This window comes from Candoia aspera, chromosome 5 (assembly GCF_035149785.1).
Source record: "Candoia aspera isolate rCanAsp1 chromosome 5, rCanAsp1.hap2, whole genome shotgun sequence".
Lineage (NCBI taxonomy): Eukaryota > Metazoa > Chordata > Lepidosauria > Squamata > Boidae > Candoia > Candoia aspera.
This window is the reverse complement of record NC_086157.1, coordinates 107437495-107458703: the sequence shown is the minus strand read 5'-3', so window position 1 is coordinate 107458703 and position 21209 is coordinate 107437495. Positions and strand designations below refer to the sequence as shown.

Sequence of the window (21209 nt, the reverse complement as noted above, 5' to 3'; positions counted from 1 at the left end):
TTTGATCTGACCCCAATGAAGCTCCACTCCTTCTCATGGGTATGTGACCTTGCATTTTTTTTTTACCTCCCCTTCCCTCCCCACTGGATATAGCTGTGGAGAAATGAGAAGAGCACTGCAAGTAAATTAAATAGATCGAATGGTGGCATCTCAGATAATCTGGGATAATCTGTTTTGGGGGGAGATAGATAAAATAAAGGTACTCTCCTAATCTGTTATTGCACTGCAGGGATGGGCAAACTTTTTTGTGACTGGAGGCCAGACTTTATGTTCTTGGGGCAAGCCAAGGGCTACCATAAGGGGGTGAGGGTACAAAATGGATAATGCTCCATGACATACATGGACAAGGCCTGGATTTTGAGTTTCAGTTCCTGGATTTGGTGGAAAGAAATGTTATTATATTACATTATGTCTTTATCTCACCTTTCCCCTGAAGCTGTTGAAGATGGGTCTCTCATGTTGTTGCAAGAGGAATGGTGGGGAATTGGGTGGGGAAGTTGGGCTAAGAGAGAATAACTGTCCTGAAGGCACCCAGGTGAGGAAGCCCAGGTCTCTCTCTCCATAGCTGAGTGAGGACTTTCCAGTCCTAGTCCAACACTTTAATCACCAAACATTCAGAGTTAGCTTAATTTTGTTTTTAATTCTGTTAACAGTACCTTAGACTAGGAGTAACATGTTTTTCTTACATTAAAAATGCAGGAAACACACACTGCCTATTTGGGGCAATTGCACTGCAAAATTCAATTGTGCATTTTAAGGAGGTCTGGGGACCACAAATGGCCTACCTGGGCTGTAAGAGGAAATTGAGAAGAAAAGAGACGAAGCGCAGTTGGCTTCTTGGTCCAAAGCTGTGTGTGTGTGTAGCAGAAAGATCTGGTATATGGGGGAGCTGACAAACACAGTCCACAAATAAGAAATCAAGGTCAGGTTGGATGTGTTCAGAAAGGGAGCCTGATTATCAACTAGTATTTGGAATAGCACTATTCTAGCCTAGTGCTAAACCCCTGTCTTTATTACAGTTTACCTATACTATAGCTTAACATAATGGCCTGGTTCCCACAAATTGTAAAACACCATCTGGGTTCCCATAAAGCATTTGACCGCAAATGACTGAACTGTATTTGAGGCTTGCACAACACAAGCTTTCAAAAATTCAACGTCCAATTAATTAATTGTTATCCACTTTTGATCTGCTTCTTTTTTGAAAACGTATACACAGTATTTAAACAAAGCTCTACAGAAAACTTTCAAATATTTCTTGGAGTGGTATTGATTTTGACTGAGAAAATAGGCACGAGAGAATGGAAATAAAGATGCTGATAACTTACTTTGTTTCCTCGGAATATTTTTCCATACCGGGCAATGAGAATCTTTCCCGTACAGTTAATTCCCATTTCTCGCTCTAACTTGAAAAAGTCTTCAGTGCGTCCATAATTGATATACACCAGATCTGCCTTTTCAGGATGGAAACAAAAACAGCATTTTTGGTCTGGTATTATTAACTCTGTTTAATTTACCACTACACATGGAATCTATTTCACGTATGCAGAGAACTGTTTCCTGAACTTCTATGCTCAGGATCCCCAACATGGTGCCCACAGGTGCCAACATGCCCATACATACATTTGATTGCCCCCTCAGGCCTCCCAACCCATTTTTTAGTGGCTTTAACTTCAAATATTTATTAGAAGTTGGCAATACAGTAAAGCAAAGCATCTTTATGTACCAGGAAGCCTTGGGAGTCCCTATAGGCATTCTGAGAAAATAAGAACAGAGTGGCCAGTGTTGTGGTCTCCTTGAATGACTCTTCTTCAAAGAAAGAGGATGAACCAAGGATGAAGGCAGAAATTATTAAATCCCCAGAGCCAATTGTCAACATACAGACTGGGGAGAACTCATGGTTGTTTTTAGGGTGTGTGTGAAAATCTGTAAGATGCCAGGTGCAATGTCACACTCAAAGTCCCACTTCTTGTATATGTGTGTGGGCAAAGTCACTACACATACAACAAGAAAAGGGCTTGGATTGCAATGCCATGCCAGCCATTCTGCAGATTTTGATGCCTCCCCTAGCAGATACTCCTGGAAGAACTAATCCCACCAACACACAGGGCCTCCTTTTCCAAGCTCCAGTACATATTCTCTGGCACACCCCAAGTCCTCAGATGCATCCAAAACTCGGTGTCCAATATCAAAAGGCTGAAATGCGTAGAAGGGAGAGCCCAATGCAAGGACGTTTTCATTAGGACTTGTCACTATTCTTAAGTAGCTTCACATTCTGAGAGGAAGCCACACACACCAGCTGGTCTGGATTGGAGACTGGTATGGTCTGGTGTAAAAAGTTCCCTCCCTGATACAATGCCGTGCTGAAGAAAATCTCTTTGGCAGTTTACCTCCATGAAATCATGTCTCAATCCACTTTGTTGGACTTCTGATCCTTCACTATAAAGTAAAATAAACTCCTGATGATTTTGTTGACCTATCCGTTTACTTTTCTTGACAGCAATAGGGAAGCAGTTTGCCACTGAAACTTCTGATCTTCTGAGTCTAGCTTACACGCTAGGCATATCCTGGTGGTCACCGATCCAAGTTCTCATGAAGTTCAACCCCTTAGACTTTCGTTTTTGGCCACTTGTGATGCTCAGGACCCAATATTCCGCTTAAACCTCTCCAGCTTTGGACTATGGACCATCCTTGCTTCATTCTCCTACTGTAATTGTCTCACATGTCCCTGGCTGTGGTTTGGTTGATGATGCTTTCTTTGCTTTTGGCACCCTTGTTCTCCCCAGGACAGGAAGTTTGCTTCCCATTTCACATCTGGGGCCAGAGGTACCAGTGGTATACCAATTAATAGAATGATTTCTGTTGGACTAGCAGGATGCAAAGTCGTTTATTACACAAGGCATCAGTGACATGTGGAATTCCTGACCACAGTGCTTTAAGAAAGGGCTAAGTGATTTACAAAGAATCAATATGTCTGTCAAACAAGATAAATGAAGAACATCTCCGTTCAGAAACAAAACATGGAGATACTCAATATAAGAGGAGAGGCAGTATAATCTTATTTGCTCATGGACAGCTTTCAGCTATTACAGACTGAGTGTTGGGTAGGATAAGGTAAGGTACCTGGGCTGCAAAAATCAAGATGGCAGCCCAGATAACTGCACTCACTGCTGCCATCTAGTTCTGTCTGATGATTTGCAGCCCAGATATAGTAGCCCGAAGAATGGCTTTGGTTTGATTGACAGCTTCTGCTGCTCTTTCTATACACTTCATACGAACATAAGCAGCCCATCTAGTCCAGCCATCTGTTCTCACAGTGGCCAACCAACTGCACAAGGAAGCCCATTGGCCTCCCAGCAGATAGCCTTCAGAGGCAATCACATTGCCCTCCAGGTGAATAGCCACTGATCCCAGGACTTCCATGAATCGGTCCAACCCTTGTTTGAAGCCAACCAAGCTGGAAGCCAATTGCTCAGGTCCTTACCAGTGGCTCACCCTGTGCTGAGAAGGCATTGTAAGGAGGCAGCACTCCAGAAATATTTTCATAACCTCCAGGAGGATTCTCAAATAGCGATGTGTTGAAAATCTACTCAGAAGAAAAATACATCATTAGAAAGCTGAAATGACAGCCTAATTAGGTTGCAGACTTGGCAGGCTCCTAGAATTCTGATTGTTCTGAAGGTTCCAACTTTGATTTTCAATTTTCATTTAGAAATGTAGCTCTCATGGACATCTGCTCAGAAGTTGAGAAGTCAGAAGTCACATCCGCAATACAATCAGATTTACTTTCCAATTGGTTATAACTGCCATATAAAAGATTTAGCTGTGTGTCTTTCTTTTTTGCTGGAGTATCAGAACTGTCATCAATTAAAAAGAAAATAACCAGAATCATCCATAGGTCAATTCTTTTTACTCTTTTTTTTTTCAGATGGCCATTCCTAGCATTTATCAGTGAAAAGTGGAATCAGTGAAAATTATCATTATGTTGTGTGAGAATCTGAAGATTCCTGCATTTTAAAAAAATTCTTAGAGGAGCAAAAAGCTTTGCTTTTCCTTTAGGGATTTGGCTAACACCAAGACACTTACATTTACCATTTTTACCTGCGCAGAAGCCTTTCTTAGCCTTACGCTCTCCAGACATATGGGAGCAACAACTCCCAGAATTCCACTGGCCATGTTACCTGGGAATTCTGGGGACTGTAGACTCCAGCCATCTGGACGGCATCTGTTCTGGGGGAGCTGCTATCAGTAAAGGGTTCCTCAAGTAAGACTCCACTTCTTGCAACTGCACTGGCAAGTCCATGTAGTTTTCTTGGCAGCAATAGCATTAGTCTGCAATTGTCTTCTTCCATTATATCTTTTTCTATCCTGCATTGGCCACTTTAACAGATGGCGTTCACTGGGACCGAGGTGGAAGGTATGGGTCCATCTTCTCCTATCAGCTCACTGTGTTCCTCTGGGCTTTCTATAAGGATTGGGAGTTGGGGATACCATTTTAAGGTGGCTTTGCTCTTACCTGGGAGGGCAACTCCAGTTGGTAGTGATGAGAGACAGCACTGATTGCTCTAACGTGGCTTTTTATTGGAGTAATTTAACATCTTGATGATACCTCACCCCAAAATGACTTCTCCCAGCATTTTCATGGAGGTGTCATATCATATGGGGACCCAGGGGCTTTCCCCATATGATATGACACCTCCATGAAAATGCTGGGAGAAGTCATTTTGGGGTAAGGTATCATCAAGATGTTGATAACACCCAGTTATACAGGGGGTTGTTGGAGACTAGATCGATCAAAACAAGCTCAGATCAAATGCTGAGCAACTACTGCTATTTATCAATGAATATTTGGGCATCCAGTAACATCAGCCCCAGTAGCTACTCTGAACAGGGTTATAATTTCCCCCCAAAAAGTTGTTTCATCACCTGGGAAGGTCATTCTGGATTCATGGTTACAGCACATGTAAACCACGGCCAGGAGACATTTGCCCAACTTTGGCTGGTATGCCAGTTATAAACTCTGAGCCTTATAAGGGAGACCAGACTAAGAAACAGACACTGTGTGAGCCTAAAGCTCCTTTGATTAGAACAGCTATAGTAACTTCCAAGTTGGAATGTGCTTCTCTTTCTCCCTCTTTTGTTTTCCTGTGAATGGAGGGGTGGTGGTGGTGCTGTCTGAAGCATTTTTATAAACCACTCTCTTGGTCTGGGGTCAAGACCGCTTTATCTGATCATTGCCTTAGCAATAGATCTTCCCTCTGTCTTTCAAGGCCATCCTCTATACTCTCTACATCCTCCCATCCAGACCAAATTCCCTAAAAATGGTTACTCCTCTCTTCCTCACCATGTAGTTGGACTACTGCAACACACTCTACTCTGCATGGGGCTGCCCTTGGAGATGACTTGGGAGCCAGGCTGCTGGCAGGACAACCTTGCTAATGCAGAATAACACCAGTTTTAAGATTATTATCGTGGTTGCCAGTAGGTTTTTGGGCACAATGCAAACTGCTGGTTATTATAAACCCCTATACAGCATTACATCAGGATACATCAGGCCCGGCCCTGCCGAAAGCAACTTTCCCCATCTGGTCCAAACATGCAGAGAAGGCCTGAGAGTCCCCTCCCTCTTGAAAAGTACATGGGGTCTGGGGCAGCAAGCAGGTCTCCAGTAGCTCTCAAGCCTTATCTCTTTGCATTTTGTAATGCTGTAAAAACCCTATCATTCTACCATCCTTCTCCAATATCCTATTGTGGGTAATTGGACCATACTGTACTTTGAAGAATCTGATCTTTTTTTCAAAAACCCTATTCCTTTCTTGGTCTGTTGCTCACTTGCCCAGAGCCTTAACTGACTGTGTGGTTTACAACTGTTGCAAAACAAACACATAATAAATAAATACATCCTAACCAGGCTCAAAAGTATTTAGCTCATTTACCATCAGCCAAGGTTGTTTAGCGGCTGCCATCTATGAGATAAAGCCGCTGTACAGCTACTCTATTTAAAGCATGCTGAAAATGAGCACACCAAACAAAGCAACCAATTTGTCTTCCACGCATAGACGTAAGGGAATGTAATATAATTTCCTGGTATACGTCACCAGAGAGACTACCTAAGATGTATAAAGGTATTTCTAACTCGCTGGAAATGTAAAAAGCATGAAGGGATATTTTGCCGTGCATGGTGGACTTGTGAAAAAATACTGGATACAAATATATACAATGATGCAGAGAATTTTAAAACTTAATGTTCAGTTGAAACCAGAAGTTTTTTTTTTTTACCAGGACTTATGGATAGCCAACTAGGAAAGACTCATGGACGACTGGTTTTATATATGGTAATTGCAAAGAGGCTACTATATGCACAAAGATGGAAAAATACAGAAATTCCCACGAGGGAGGAGTGGACTGTGAAGATGGTAGAACTTGCTGAAAAGGCTAAATTGTCCTGTTTGATTAGGGAAGGAACAAAAACCCTTGATGGACTTTTTGCTGAAAATAGACAAAAATGAATTGATTTCAGGATTTATTGATTGAAAAGGGTTGTTTATGGGAAGAAGGGAATCATGTTATATAATTTGGGAGGGTGGAAACAGTATTAATCATGTTTGTAACTGCTGCAAAAAAGATTGGAAGTTACTTCTTTAAATTTCCTTTTTTCCTTTTTCCTAGTTCTTTGATTTCTAGTGTTTTTACTTCTTTTATTTTTTCATATCTTTCCCTCTTTTCTAATTGTCTCTTTACATTTCTGTAGTTTTTAATCCTGTATGTATATATATATATATATATATATATATACATATATATATATATATATATATATATATATATATATATATATTCTGTAATAAAAGTGATATAGGAAAAATATAGTGTAAATTCCTGCTGGGGGGGACAGGGGAGCAGTGGTGAAAAAAGTTAAGATGCCAGCTGCAATTGGGTGATTGAAGCCCACCCCTCCCACCCCTCCCACCCCTCCCACCCCACAGATGCCCATGAATTCCTGCTTGTAGAAATATCCATTCCAGAGAGGTCTAATACACTAACTGGCCAAACTAGATTATTGTTCTAATATATGCTGATGGCTGGAGCTCTCTGCCAAATGATACAATGTTCCCACATTAACACCTAGTGAGTGGTCCATCCATGCCCATCCAACAGTATTGTGGAGGCACGTCTATTTTGTTTTCCATCCTTACAAGGTGTTAGAAATTGTTATTTTTGCCCACCCAACACAACAAAAAAAAAACAATTCCAACATAATTGCCTTTCCAGCATAATCTCAGGATTTGCTGTGGTTTCCCCCAAGCAGTCTTCCATTCAGTCCTTCCCCTGGGGGCTCCCCCAGAGAAGAAGGAACATCCTGCTTTCTGTACCTCTTTTCCACCATCATCGGTGATTGAGATATAATTGGGAGAGTTCGGATTGGGGTAAGAAAGAAGGACGTCGTAGTGAACCAGTTCTGCTGTATCCAAGCCAAATGCCTTCCACTGATTCTGTATTTGCTTTGCCAAGTGAAGGTTCTGCTCTGTTCCAGCCACATGTGGGAATCTAGTGAAAGAGCTAGAAAAAGCACAAAACATCGTGATGGAAGGACATGCGAGCCCAGAAGCCGGACTGTTGTGACATTGGTTTTACGGCGTACCTTGTTGTGAAAATGTTCGAGTTTGCCTCATCTTCTCATGCAACATGTCCCTATCTGCTCAAAATAAAAGCTTAAGATGAACCCCACAGGGTAATCCATTTTAAACTTGCTTGTACAATGGCTGCTGAGGTTGATGTGGCCAATCACAAAACATTAATCCATCAGAAAAGGAAATTATGGGACGGTTTCCTACCATCTTTCTATTCTGCTCCCTGGATTCTCTCCATCAACAGTCTAAGGTTTTGCTTTTATGCTTTTGGAGGTACAGGCAATCACCTTGCTCTGGTTTGAAAAAGTTTGTTTTCTAATAAGATTTAGGGACTTCACTGAGCTCCAGAAGCATTCTTATAAAGGAAGGTGATCCTAGAGGATGGCACTTTGCTTTTTAAAAAGATAAAGAAGAGAATTAAAATCTGGTGGGGAGCCTTGCAGGCACCAAAAGAAGGTCCAGAGACAATAAGTTGTCTGGTCTTTCCCACTCTGTAATAGTAATAATGATAAATTAATAATGTATTAAATTTATATGCCACCCAACTCTCATGCAAACAACAGCTATGGGAAGTGTTCCATATAGCTAGGGTTGCTGTGCTGCATGGAGGACAGAGGGAATGGCCTTGAGGGACAGGAGGAAAAGTCACTACCAAGACAACGGTCAGATGAAAGAGGACTGAGTCCAGGACAGGAATGTAACCTGAGTAAACGCCTCAGAAAGCCCCACCCTAGTCCTCACAAAGATAAAGGGAGGGGGGAAGTGCATTCAGATTTGCAAGGCTCTGTTACTATAGCCTTACAATAACAGTAGTACTGACCTACATGATGTTGGATTCCTAGCCTGATCTACCTTGAAGGGCTGGCATGCTGTCAGGACAGAACTATGGAGGAAATGATTGGGACAAAGCAACATAGGAGCTGTCACCCACTTTCTCATCCCCAAGCCTTGCCCTGAAATGCCATCTAGGCCACCCCATTTGACTCACCTCCCTCTGGTCTATATTCATACTCTACAGCCATCTTGACACCAGTAAAGAATATACAAGCCCCATCTTCACAAACTCAGGCAGGAAAGGTTCAGATCATCACTTGTACTAGCTTGTTCACTGGGATGTACTAGATCTACTACGATGAATAGGTCAAATTGTCCATCAGGGCACAGGATCCCACTGAGCTGCTACTAAGGATTCTTACAGTAAAGTTTTCTTTTCCTACCTATCCTTTCCCAATCAATCTGGGACAGACTGCTCTTCAGTGTGCCATTCCTAACCAAAATATCAATACTGCCACAAAAGGAGTACCTTTATCACCCCTGCTAACTCAGCCTTGGAAAAATATCCCCCTTTGAGGCTAAATATCTTCCCTCTAGGGCAGAGGTGCACCATGGAAGGCTCTGCCTGTCAATAAAGCTCCTGGGAGCCTTGGGTGTGGCACCAGAGACTTCCAATGTTGCTACATCAAATAGAACAGCGGCAGAACATTGTTAAATAGAGGACAGCAATCATAGCAACAGTGTTTACTTTTAATTAAAGGTAAATCAAATCAAATGATCTAAGCTCTTAATATTAAGGAGAGGGAATGGTCTCTTGAAATAAGATGAATGTGGTTTTAAAACTGGAGGAAGAAACTTCAATAACCTGAGTTATGCCAGTCACACTACCCTGACAGCCAAAAATGCAAAGGGTTAGGACTAAACTTAAAGAAGACCAAACTAATGACAACAGGTAGAACAACAGGCCTTAGAATTGACAATGAATATACCGAAGTGCTGGAGAACGTCTGCCTTTTAGGATCAACCATCAACAGTAAAGGAACAAGCAGTCAAGAAATATGCCTCAGACCTGCACTTGGTAGAGCAGCCACGAAAGCCTTGGAAAAGATATTCAGATGCCGCAACGTGTGTCTACCTACAAAGATCAGACTTATGCAAGCAATGGCATTCTCTGTGAGACTCTATGGAAGTAAAGTTGAGCTTTGAAGAAGCAGAATAGGAAGACTGATGCTTTTGAACTTTGGTGTTGAAGAAGACTCCTCAGAATACCATGGACAGCCAAGAAAGCAAACAAATGGATCATTGAACAAATCAATCCAGAGTTCTGACTTGAGGCACAAATGGCCAGGCTCAAATTACCCTACTTCAGATCCATTACATGAAGATCTAGCTCTCTGGAAAAGACTCTAATGCAGGAAAAGGTAGGAAGAAAGAGAAGAGGACAACCAGCAGCAAGATGGATGGACTCAGTTACAGTTGCGATGAGTGCACCATTGGAAGACCTGAAGGACCAGGTGAGGGACAGATTGTCATGGAGAAACTCTATCTACGTGGTTGCTAAGAGTTAACCCTGACTTGATGACACATAATCAATCAATCAATCAATCAATCAATGATTTCTAATCACTTTTCCCACACCATGCATGAACTTATAGTTCCCCTTAGAGCTCCTCCCATGTCTTCTTTCAGCCTCCATGAGCCATCAGGCTGAAAATAGAACAAGCCGGGGTGATTCAGTAATTAAGTACAAAACATGTCATTCCAGAATTGTCCATTTTTTCCCTCTGAATCACATCAATTTGACCATTCTCCAGCTGTTTTTCAAAAGCAGACTTTCTAGAACTGGGAGCATATTCTGGTCCCCACCCAGAATGATCAGAGTGCCATGATTCAAAGGACATTCCAGACTTCCTGGGAACATTTCATTACTGGAGTGACATTGTTTGCATATTCTTATTTTTCAGGAGGTGAACATCCACAAGTGGCAAGTTGTGTGTGTGAAACATTGGAAGAAAGGGAACGGGGGGAGGTAACCCTCCTCTAATTCTGTCTGCAATGGCACTAACCCATTGATGAACCCACCCAAGATTGTTTTCCAAAACCTAAGGGATAAAAGGAAGTAGCAGGTGGTCAAAGCAGCAGACTTACTGCAGAAAATCCTGGATGTTTTCTGCCTTCATTTCTGAAAAAAGTTGCCTTCTTGCATCTGGAAAGACCTCGCTGGTGCCACGCGACTTGCCTAAGGAGTTCACACACCAACCTGCGGTGTCAAAAAAGAACAAAATGCCAGTTCTTTCCTTTCCTCCCCAATAATTAGGTTGATAACACCTAATGGTTGACCTATCGAGGGCTCATCATCTTTGTGGTCTAAACTTTCAGCAGTGCCTGTTGGAAATCAAGTATGAATGCAACAATCCAAAATGACAGCAGCATTGAGTTGTCCCCTGACCATTCAGTGACAGACTAAGATGCAGAAGTCAACAGGGGGAAATTCAGTATGGAAATAAGAGCAAACACCTTCTAATAACCCCAAATCAATCACCCCAATTAAAAGACAGCACGCGGTGCAATTCTTGGCAATTCTGCAAAGCTGGTACTTTAGGCTAAAATCAGAAAACATTTGCTGTCTAGGAACAGGAAGAGGGCTGCTTGTTGATTGGCGCATCCATGTGTGCTTTTAACAGAGAATTCAGAAAATGTTTCATGTTTTCTGTTTGCATTTGCATCTCATGCAAATTCAATTTGCATTGCGTTCCTGTCACCAGAATTGCAAAAGATGTTATTCCATTCAAGTGCCTATCTGGGCAAGATTGAGGCAAAGAAGTAATTGCAGAGCTGCTGGTTTGTGTTATTACTTGGGCCTGGTGTGCGAGCAAAGTGAGTAACAGCACTGTGTGGCTGCTTTCTAAAGAGATGAGTAAAGTTTCTCGTTATTAGATTGCATCACATGGAGGATTTATTTGTGGTGGAAGAATGGCAAGGAAGTGGCGTCTGCAAGAATTACTTCAGAAGGGAATGGAATCCGGCAAGGCTTAATTTGCCATTTGCATTGGCTCATTTTGGTCAGAGAGTTCAGCTGGGATGAAAAACTGCAACGAAAGCTTACACTGGCAGCAAACTGGTAAGAGACCCGATTTCTTTGGAGAAATTGCATACAGCCTGCAATTTGCTCATCTGTGCTGTAGGACAAGAATATTTCCTTGCTGTTCTCCTTCCCTTGTTTATTTATCAAGGAAGTGATATGGATCTGCAGAAGAATCCCTACTTTGCCTGAAGAAGATTCCCAACCTCTTCAGATAAGGTTAGAAAAAGCCTCCGCCTGAACCCTTTGAGAAAAAAGATCAAGACTTTAGTATTAAGGATTAAGTTTGCCTCCTGTCTTTCCATTAGAAAATGATGTTCATCATGACATAAGAAAATAAAATATGGAAGCACTGCCTTTTTTTTAAAGAATAAAACATTTAAAATACTTTGATCAATAATAAATCTGCCATTAGAAATCCAGTGGCCCAATTACAAAGAGACTTGAAATCCTTTCTCAAAGAGGGGAGAGTGGAATCAAATACTGTCCCTGAGGCAGTGAGTTCCACCATCTAGACCAGAGTTTCTCAACCATGGCAACTTTTGAGATGTGTGGACTTCAACTCCCAGAATGCTGACTGGGGAATTCTGAGAGTTGAAGTCCACCCATCTTAAAGTTGCCAAGTTTGAAAAACTCTGGTCCAGAAGAATATAGGGTGCCATGACAGATCAGCCCAACATATTTTAGCTTAATGCATCGTGCAGAGTTCAACTGATTTGCTTAGTTTATGATTCAATATGTCATGAGAACTCCCCCAATATTATATTGGAAATAGAATATCAATTATATTGATAATTTGTGCACAGAAAAAAAATGGTGGTGCTTTGATTCCATTGTCATGGCCACCATCTTGACCTTTTTTGGCCACACTCTCCAGACAACCCTGATAAGGAATTCATGTAAAACCTAAGAAGCATCTCAGAAAATGCCAGACAGGCATCATGTGTCCAGATGACTCTGAAAAACCAGGAATCCTGTAGACCAGGGTTTCTCAACCAGGGCTTCATGGAACCCTAGGGTTCTGTGAGAGATCACTAGGGGTTCCCTGGGAGATCACAATTTATTTTAAAAAAAAATCAAATTCGGGCAACTCTACATTAAAGAGGTAAGTTTCATTCTTTAGTTTTAGTTTAAGAACACTGTTAGTGCATATACAGAGGTCTACCCATGAAACGAATATAATGATTTTGTAACTTCTGGCCTAAATTTGAGCCTGAATGTGTAGGGGTTCCCTGAGGCCTGAAAAAATATTTCAAGGGTTCCTCCAGGGAATTCCGGGAGTTGAAGTCCACCCATCTTAAAGTTGCCAAGTTTGAGAAACACTGCTCTAGAAGGTTCTTAGGTCATGTCCATGGCAAAAATTGCTGTATACCAGGAGAAGAAAAACACTATTTCAAATTGGAGCAGTTAATGAAGAGTTTAAGCTGACTCCTTGATGGATAGAAATATGACAAAGCCAATGTCACGAAGACATGTCATCTAAGAAGCTAGCAGGGCATGTTTGTGCTTGCAGGAGGGGACACGAGGAAGACCACTACAGCTACATGGATAGCTAACCAAACACATATTAGGACCTCCTGTTACTTTGGTCTTCCCATTTTGCAGAGCCTCCCAGTCCCCAAAGTTGATCAAACTCCTTGGGGACAGCCATTCCGCAGAGCTGCTGTGAGATGAATACAGAGTTACAGAAAGCTTGGAAACAAAGCCAGAGCAATTTAAATTGTGCCTGGGGGGGGGGGGGGGGGAAGGATGATTGACCCCAGAGAACTGGCATAACATGATGTCTCTGTCCCACTTGCTAAGGAATAAAAGTTGCCACCTTTTATTGCCTCACTTACACTCCAGCATTGCAAAAGTAGCATTGCAAAAGCTTTCTTTGTGCTTTGACATTAATTGTTATTTCAGGCGAACCAGAAGTGTTACGTAACATTCAGCCTTAGGAAATTTGTAAATCCATGCTACATTTTCCCAATTTTTTTTCCATGGGGAAAAAAAAAACGGATGAGGAAAGGAACAGTTGGGTTCACCAAAGTTATCATGCCCATAACATGAGCAAGCGCAGTACATTTTAAACTTGGTCAACTTGTTTGGGGGGCGGGGGCTTTGCTAAGAGGGTTTGGAAACCCAGCTTGTTTGTATGACTGCAGCTGGAAAAGAAAACTGGAAGGTCAGAATAAAAATGAATGCTTGGATTAAAACAGTTAGCCTTTATCTTTCTAGGAAGCAATTCTGATAAAAAAAAATTGCACTGGAACAATTTGTTCAACTTTCCTGGTCGTCAGTGAAAGGCCCTTTCTCTGAGCCTCTTCACCAATTCTTAAAAGGAAAATTCAGGTGCAAAATATCAGAAGCAAGCAATGAATGTTGACTGCAAGGAAGGAATCATCATTTGATTATCTAGAGCTGTTAAGAGCTGACCTTCAAATAAAGACCATCTGATCCCAGAGTGCTGCAACAATGATTGATATCCCTGTTACAAACAGCTCAACAAGTTTGCCAAGGATGGCAGAGTGATTCATGACATGGGGACTGATGCTGAGTCCATAGTTCATGGTGGGGAGAGGCAAGGGGTCCCTGAAAAAAAAAAAAACCTGGCTGTAAAGTTCTGGAGTATATAGATTTTTTTTTTCCTTTCATTTGAAGAATATGTAGCATCTGCCAGAAGTTAATGCAAGTCCAAGAATCTATTCAGAATGCCTGGGAGAGCGCAAGTGAGCATGTGCAAAGGGCGTCTTCCAGGCCGGCCTGTGGGCTCCCTTCTTAAAACTTTTGAGGCTGGAAGTATGTGTGTAAGGACACTGAGAGCAGCCTGTGGAGGATGCCTCTTGCTGGGCGACTCTGTGGCTTAACTGAGGCTGACAGAAAAAGCCCTCAAGCCACCTCGACCAATTTCTGGCCGAGTGGGACTTTGAACCCCGGTCTCTGCAAGTTTTACGGCGGAATTTGTGGCTGCGGGACACAGCAACGCAAACACACGCGCGCATCCCCTCCGAGCCTATCCCTCGGTACGGCCGTCAGGGCGAGGGTCTGGGGTGGAAATCCAGCCCGCGTACCCGGTAAGGCGACGGCCCCGCGCCGAAGGCAGCGCTCCTATCTGCTGCGCGAGGAGCCCGGGCTCCGCCGCCCGCGCCGGGACGGCGCTCCAGTCCAGACCTGCCCGTCCTCGCCCCCCCTCCCCCCTCCCCGCTTTCCCAAAGCGCCGGTGGAGACGGGAAGAGCCCCCGCGCTTACCCACGAAGAAGCCGAGCAGGAAAAGGGCCAGGAGCGCGAGGAAGCCCAGCCAGCTGCAGAGCACCACTGTCCGCTTGGCCATGTTGCCTTCCAGACCAAGGACGGCTCGCGCGGGACCAGGGACGGGCATCCTCCCGTCCCAACTGGGGAGCCCCCACCCATCTCCCCGCCCACTGGCAAACCTCGCGCGCGCGCCCACGCCGAAAGCGACCTGGGGCGCTGGGCTGGGGTTGCTGGGCGAGCGCCCCGGGAGAGGCGGTTGTCCCAGTCCGGGAGCTGACCGTCGCCTTCCAGCCCCCCCTAGACACACACACACGCACACACACACACACACACGCAGAGTGCCCCATATATGAATAACCTGCCGGGCGCCGTCGAAAGCACGAAACACCAGGCGGGGTGGTCGCGTTCACTCCGCACCCCGGACTGGAGCGCTGAAGGATTCCCTGTTCTCGTTTTGTCCGATGTCAAAGATCCGAGTACTACCCGAGTTTAACGCGCACCGGGTCCACTTTTCTGCACTTGAACGCGTGCAACCAGCTCCTGCACGGGGCGGCCACTTTTTCCGGACTCCCGTCTTTAGACTACAACTGCAACAAGCGATGCCATTTATTTGTCACCTAAAGCTCGGATGAGACCAGGTGCAAAGCAGATCAAGAAATCTGACAGGGCAAAATTATTTTTTCAGGGTAGGTCAACGGACCAGCTGCCAGGGGTGCCCGCCGGCTACGGTCAAAAAAGTCAAGAAGAGGCATATTAAAACAAAAAACAAATAACGGGCGGAGCTGCGACCGCACCGTCGCCGCCGCCGTTTTGACTTTTTTAACCATATTCTACCGACACCTCTGCCAGCTCGGTTGCAGAAGGACGATTTGTCTTTGGGGTGAAATGGTAACTAGTCTTCCCCAGCCTGTGCTACTCAAAGGGGCTGGAGTTCGAGTCCCATTATGGGAATTAAAACCCAATATCTCTTGAGGGCACCAGGTTGGGGAAGTCTGGTAAACCAGCCGGTAGGAAGAGCTGAATTTTGGGAAGAGCTGCCTTGCCTGCGTTGCAATACACCAAACAACCACCAGGGGCAACAACCCTGTGAGGTGGGTTGGGCTGAGAGAGGGGGACTGGCCCAAAGTCACCCAGCCGGCTTTCATGCCTAAGGCGGGACTAGAACTCTCATACCATGCCTGATTGGCTCTTGGGCTGAGAGAGGGGGACTGGCCCAAAGTCACCCAGCCGGCTTTCATGCCTAAAGCGAGACTAGAACCCTCAGTCTCCTGGTTTCTAGCCCGTTGCCTTAACCACTAGACCAAACTGACTCTCTGTACTCAGCAACCTGCTCAAATCTTGTAACCATCATGTAGTTTGTGTTAATGGTTTTCCTACTAACAGATTAAGGTGTTATTGTCTCTAATCATTTTGGCGGGGTGAAGAGGTTGACTTTAATTGTCTCTTTTCACGTGCTTGATGGCTGTTGCCCCTGGGCGGAGAAACCTGCCCGGACTTGTTTCCGTTCCTCTTTCTCTTCTGTGCAGACATGTAGAGCCAGGCTGCTCTCAATGAGAGCTAAGTCCTTTAAAGATGTTTTGCTTTCGTTTTGCTTTCTGTAAATAAATTATTTTTATAGAAATGCCTGGTGTGTGTGACTTTTCTGATCTCTCCTGGGCCAAAGGCTTTCCTGGCAATCTGCCAACAGTTTGGCCTTCAGGGAAATGCACCCACCCCCCTATACACTGTATGTCAAAAATACAATCAAGGAAAAAATGATCAACATCCACTTAAAATTCCCCACCCCGCAGCTGATAGACACGGATCAGAAACATGACATGCGAAACATTAGGATGTATGCAAACCATTGGAACGATGAACATGACACATACCTTCCTTTCCCCCACACCTACGCAGAGAGGATCAGTGGTATAAGTGCATTTTATCTACTAGACTTTAGAACTAGACTTTGGAACTAAGAACTATTCTTCTTAGTACAGGGCAAATAAAATACTTTTCCTCCCAGCTTTAGCTATTTCTTGTGCTAACAAAATCCATCATTTTGCTCATTCTTTCTTGGAGAGTGGGAGAAGGAACTATGAACCCTGACCTATGGACCTTGGAAATATTTTCTCTGCGATTCCAAACCATCCAGAACCATTATCCTTGCCTAGCAGCTCATTGGTTTGCTTTACAAGAATGTTTAGCATTACAGCTAATGCTATACCTCCTTGATTAGATTACTGGGTAACAGTCTGATGAGGGTCAGTTAATATTTCATTAAGAAAAGCTAATTCTTGGTTCTTGATGCCTTGTGTGTTTGAATCAGACTCAGACACCCAGAGTTGAGTATTCACATGTACACCAATCTTTTAGATCTCTTTCCTCATCTGGAAAAAGGACGTGTTTGTGTATACACATGTGTGAAAGAGAAGCAGACATTTCTATCATTGGGATCTGCAGCATCAGCAGCCAGATTGCTTTCTGAGAAAGTTTGGGCAGAATGGGGAATGTCATTGGATTCTTATTTATGTTCTGCCTGATCCCCCACCCCCAAGAAATGTTTTCAAATGTCATCCGAAAGAAACCAACCTTTGTGGTCCTCTCCCTATAAGCAAGGGACATTCAACCTTATTTTTCCGTGTAACAAATCCTCATTCAGGAAGTGGGCAATTTTGTTGGAATGTAGAGGTGAAGGTCTGATCTCAGTTGCATCCATTGTTTCAGCCAACCTCCTGATCTTTGAAAGCCTGGATGGATTTAAGAGTCTTCATCATCCCCACCAATGAGATTAGGTGTCTCATTCAAAGGTAGTTATCATAGACCTTCTCTCCATTTTTCAGCCCCAATTAATGACACTTCAACAAAACACAGGTCTCAAGTGGATCTCACTCCAAATATTTTAACCAGATGGAATTCCACTACATGCATACTGTCACTTGAAGAATAGTGGGAGAGCCTTTAAAAATGTTATGAATGTTATGGAATCTGGTAGGTACTTGGGCTATGACTGTTGGAATTACCAGGGGTCAACACACCATTGTCTCATAAGCATAAAGGGGTCTCTCTAGTAAACACATCTCTATTGTGCTTGTGGGATGTCACATGGGTCACCTGATTTCCACTTCCTCCTTCTTCTTGGGCTTGGGGATTAACGATCTCCATTACCCTTTTGGCAGACCTGCAAGCAGGAGGTGCTGCAGAATGCAGCTCTTGTTCCTTTTCATCTCACTTGCACACAGACATTTCTAGTTCCATAAAAATGTCTACAAAGAACCAGTGATGATTGTTTTCTACTATGAATCTACTTGTATCCAGATCTACTGAATAAAAGTAAGCTATCGCTACTACTCTATTCAGCTAACTACTATGAATTTATTTCTGAATGTAATTAAGCTTAATGTGCAAGTTCTCTTTTGGTCCATGCTTCTACTTTGCAAGATTGTTGTTAGCTGCTTGGAGTTCTTTTATTAACCTTTAAAAACTCCATCAAAGACAGAGTTACAGACTGCATATAGGAGCCCAGTTATGTTTTTCTACAACCTCCACAGCAAATTATTACTTCAAGCCCCCTTACACCTTGAAAGTGATCCAGCAGCTATAGATACAAATGTTTACACGAAGGAGTAAAATCTAGTGACCAGCTTTTCCAAGCATGGCATCTTCATAGTATGGTGTGTGGCAGTGATCCTTGTAGACAAAGAGGTGAGGAGCTACATAGCATGTAAACACTGGACTCTTCAAAGGTTGATTCTCCCTGGTCCCTTGAGTGCTCAAGGATGCATTTGAAAACAAAACACAGATTCTTTGGAGCCTCAGCAGTTCAAACTAAGAACTCAAAGTAACATTTGAAATAAAATCCCTAAGCAAAACCATAAACCATGCTGGGAGCAGCAGTTTGAGGCTTTCAATCCTGTGTTCTCACCAACAGTCCAGATCAGTGTGTCTCAACCTTGGCAACTTTAAGACGGGTGGACTTCAACTCCCAGAATTTCCCAGCCAGCCATGCTTCCCAGTTGCCAAGGTTGAGACACACTGGTCTAGATCAGTGTGGGTGGGTGGACAACACCGTATGTGTGGTGGTTCTGGCTTGCTTTCTTCCCATCTGACATTCCAGCTGGAGGAACCAGCTCTCTTCTCTGCCTGGGGCAGGAAGGTGGTTCAAAGCCAGGCAGAGTAGAAGGCTGGGGCAGATTGTTTGTTCAGCCAGATAAGGGTAGCCCAGGCACAAATGTCTTGTCCTTATTTGTCTTTTTGCCAATAGCTGGAGTTTTTCATCTCCCTCATCCTTCTTCTCCACCCCCTCCCACCTTTTCATCTTCATCAGAATAGGCTTTAAGTTCAGATGGTGCCAAATCTGCAAAGACTCTTCCTGCTGATGTGGCTTACTCACAAGGAAGCTGGGGTTTTCCCTTTACCACCCTGCAGAATTTCCAAGCACTCTGTGTTCATGGAACACTTTTTTTGATTGATTGATTGATTGATCATGTGCCATCAGGTTGGTATTGACTCTTAGCAACCACATAGACTTCCTAGATCCGTCCCTAACCTGGTCTTCCAGGTCTTCATAGAACATAGGTAAAGGTAAAGGCTTCCCTTGACATTAAGTCCAGTCCTGTCCGTTTCAAAGCCGAAGAGCTGGCGTTTGTCCGTAGACACTTCCATGGTCATGTGGCCGGCATGACTACACGGAACGCCGTTACCTGCCCACCGAAGCGGTACCTATTAATCTACTCACATTTGCGTGTTTTCGAACTGCTAGGTTGGCAGGAGCTGGGACTAGCAACGGGAGCTCACCCCGTCACGCGGATTCGAACCGCCGACTTTCCGATCGGCAAGCTCAGCAGCTCAGCGGTTTAACCCGCAGCGCCACCGCTTCCCTTCATAGAACATGCTGACCCTTAAATCCATGCTTAACCAAACACTGTTGAGGTGCTCAACAGAATGTTCTGTTTAACATACACTAGACACAAAATATCAAGAGAGTACTGTTTGCAGGCAACAGAGGCAAAACAGAGATCAGCCCATAGAGGAGCTACATTCATTCTGGTAAAAATTTCCACTGATTCAAGAAAGGCTGGGAAACAATTTAACTCAGCAGTAGGGAAAAGCCCACTGACTCAGATATCTGCCCTATATCCTCTATCATCAGAACAGATATAAAGAATTCAGTTGTTCTGCAGTCTTGAGTATCTGTTTTACTCCATCCTTATTTAACAGCCAACTACTTTCCTGAGAGTTTTTCTGCTTTAAATAAATTTTAAGTTCTTACTGTTTTGGTAATGTTTTTTGCCATATGCTTCTCAAATTTCTTTTTGCATTCCTTATTATTACTTTACGCTTTTGTGATCTGTGTCTGCTCCTTTCTGTTACAGCTTGTTTTCTGCTTCCTGAATAAAGCTCTCTTAACTTTATGCTAGAAACCATGCTGGGGTCATCCTGCGTTTAACTGACACATTGTAAAACAGGACATCCGTGAGGTTGGGTTGGGACAAAAAGTCAAGATGGCAGCTATGACAATCCAGTTGAAGCCCCACCCTCTTTTTGTATGCATTCTGCATGCAACACAGGTAAAAATGGGATGTTTCATGCACAATGCATACACAAAGGGGGTGGGGAATCAACCTCAAAGATGCTTCCATTCCACAATATGTCAGTTAAATCCAGGAAGACCCCAGCATGTGGGGGTTATAAATTAAAGGAAGTAATGAAAAAGAGATTAACTGGTTTTTAATTGGGTTTTAAAGGAAGGTTATTATGTTTGTGATTGAATTCTGTATTTTGCTTACTGGTTGTGTTATTAGTTTGTTTTACTTATGGGAGCTGCCCGGAGTCACAAATGTGAGATGGGCAGCTATACAAATCAAATGAACAAATGAATGAATGAATAAAATAAATAAATAAATAAATAAATAGATGAGGAAAAAATTTAAAATAATACCTGAAGATTATTTAAAACCACAATAAATGAAGCTCAACTAGAATGCATTCCATAACAAAGGCATCCTTGGGGGCAGGGGGTCAACAAAGTCAAGATGGCTTCTTTTTCATCAGTTCTTTTATTTTTTGAGAAGTTTCCCCTTTTGTAGTTAAATGTGACTGCGTTGGACCCTGCTGGCACATCCCCACTTGCATCTATGCCGATTGATTGATTACATGCCACCAAGCTGTTGTTGACTCTTAGCAACCACACAGATAGATTTTCCCCATGACAATCTGTCCCTAACTTGGTCCTTCAGCTCTTCCAATGGTGCACTCATCGCCACTGTAACTGAGACCCTCCACCTTGCTGCTAGTCAACCTCTTCTCTTTCCTTCCACTTTTCCCAGCATTAGAGCCTTCTCCAGAGAGCTGGGTCATTGCAAGGTGTGTCCAAAGTGTAACCATACTGTGGTCACTTTTAGTTCCACAACATTAACATTGAATATCAACAGCTTAGGGCTGAATCTATAGGTATTATTTTCTGGTCCTTGAAAAAATTATTAAAAACTTCATGGTATTGTAGACAG

At 43.4% G+C, this 21209-nt stretch overlaps 1 protein-coding gene across 4 annotated transcripts in view; it reads right to left on the bottom strand.

The window, feature by feature from the left end:
- LOC134499265 (N-acetylated-alpha-linked acidic dipeptidase 2-like) overlaps positions 1-14835 on the bottom strand; it is a 169524-nt gene extending 154689 nt beyond the window's left edge. The window contains exons 1-5 of one of the 4 annotated variants that reach the window (XM_063305915.1): positions 14719-14835; positions 10554-10665; positions 7374-7560; positions 3485-3586; positions 1329-1454 (exon numbers count right to left, since the gene is read on the bottom strand). In XM_063305915.1, the coding sequence (XP_063161985.1) occupies positions 1329-1454; positions 3485-3586; positions 7374-7560; positions 10554-10665; positions 14719-14800 (609 nt within the window). In that variant the 5' untranslated portion in view covers positions 14801-14835. Of the gene's footprint in view, positions 1-1328; positions 1455-3484; positions 4037-5936; positions 6057-7373; positions 7561-10553; positions 10698-14718 lie in introns of those variants that run through there. The other 3 variants (XM_063305913.1, XM_063305911.1, XM_063305912.1) reach the window with 3 other exon arrangements.
- Between the last annotated feature and the right edge of the window lie 6374 nt (positions 14836-21209).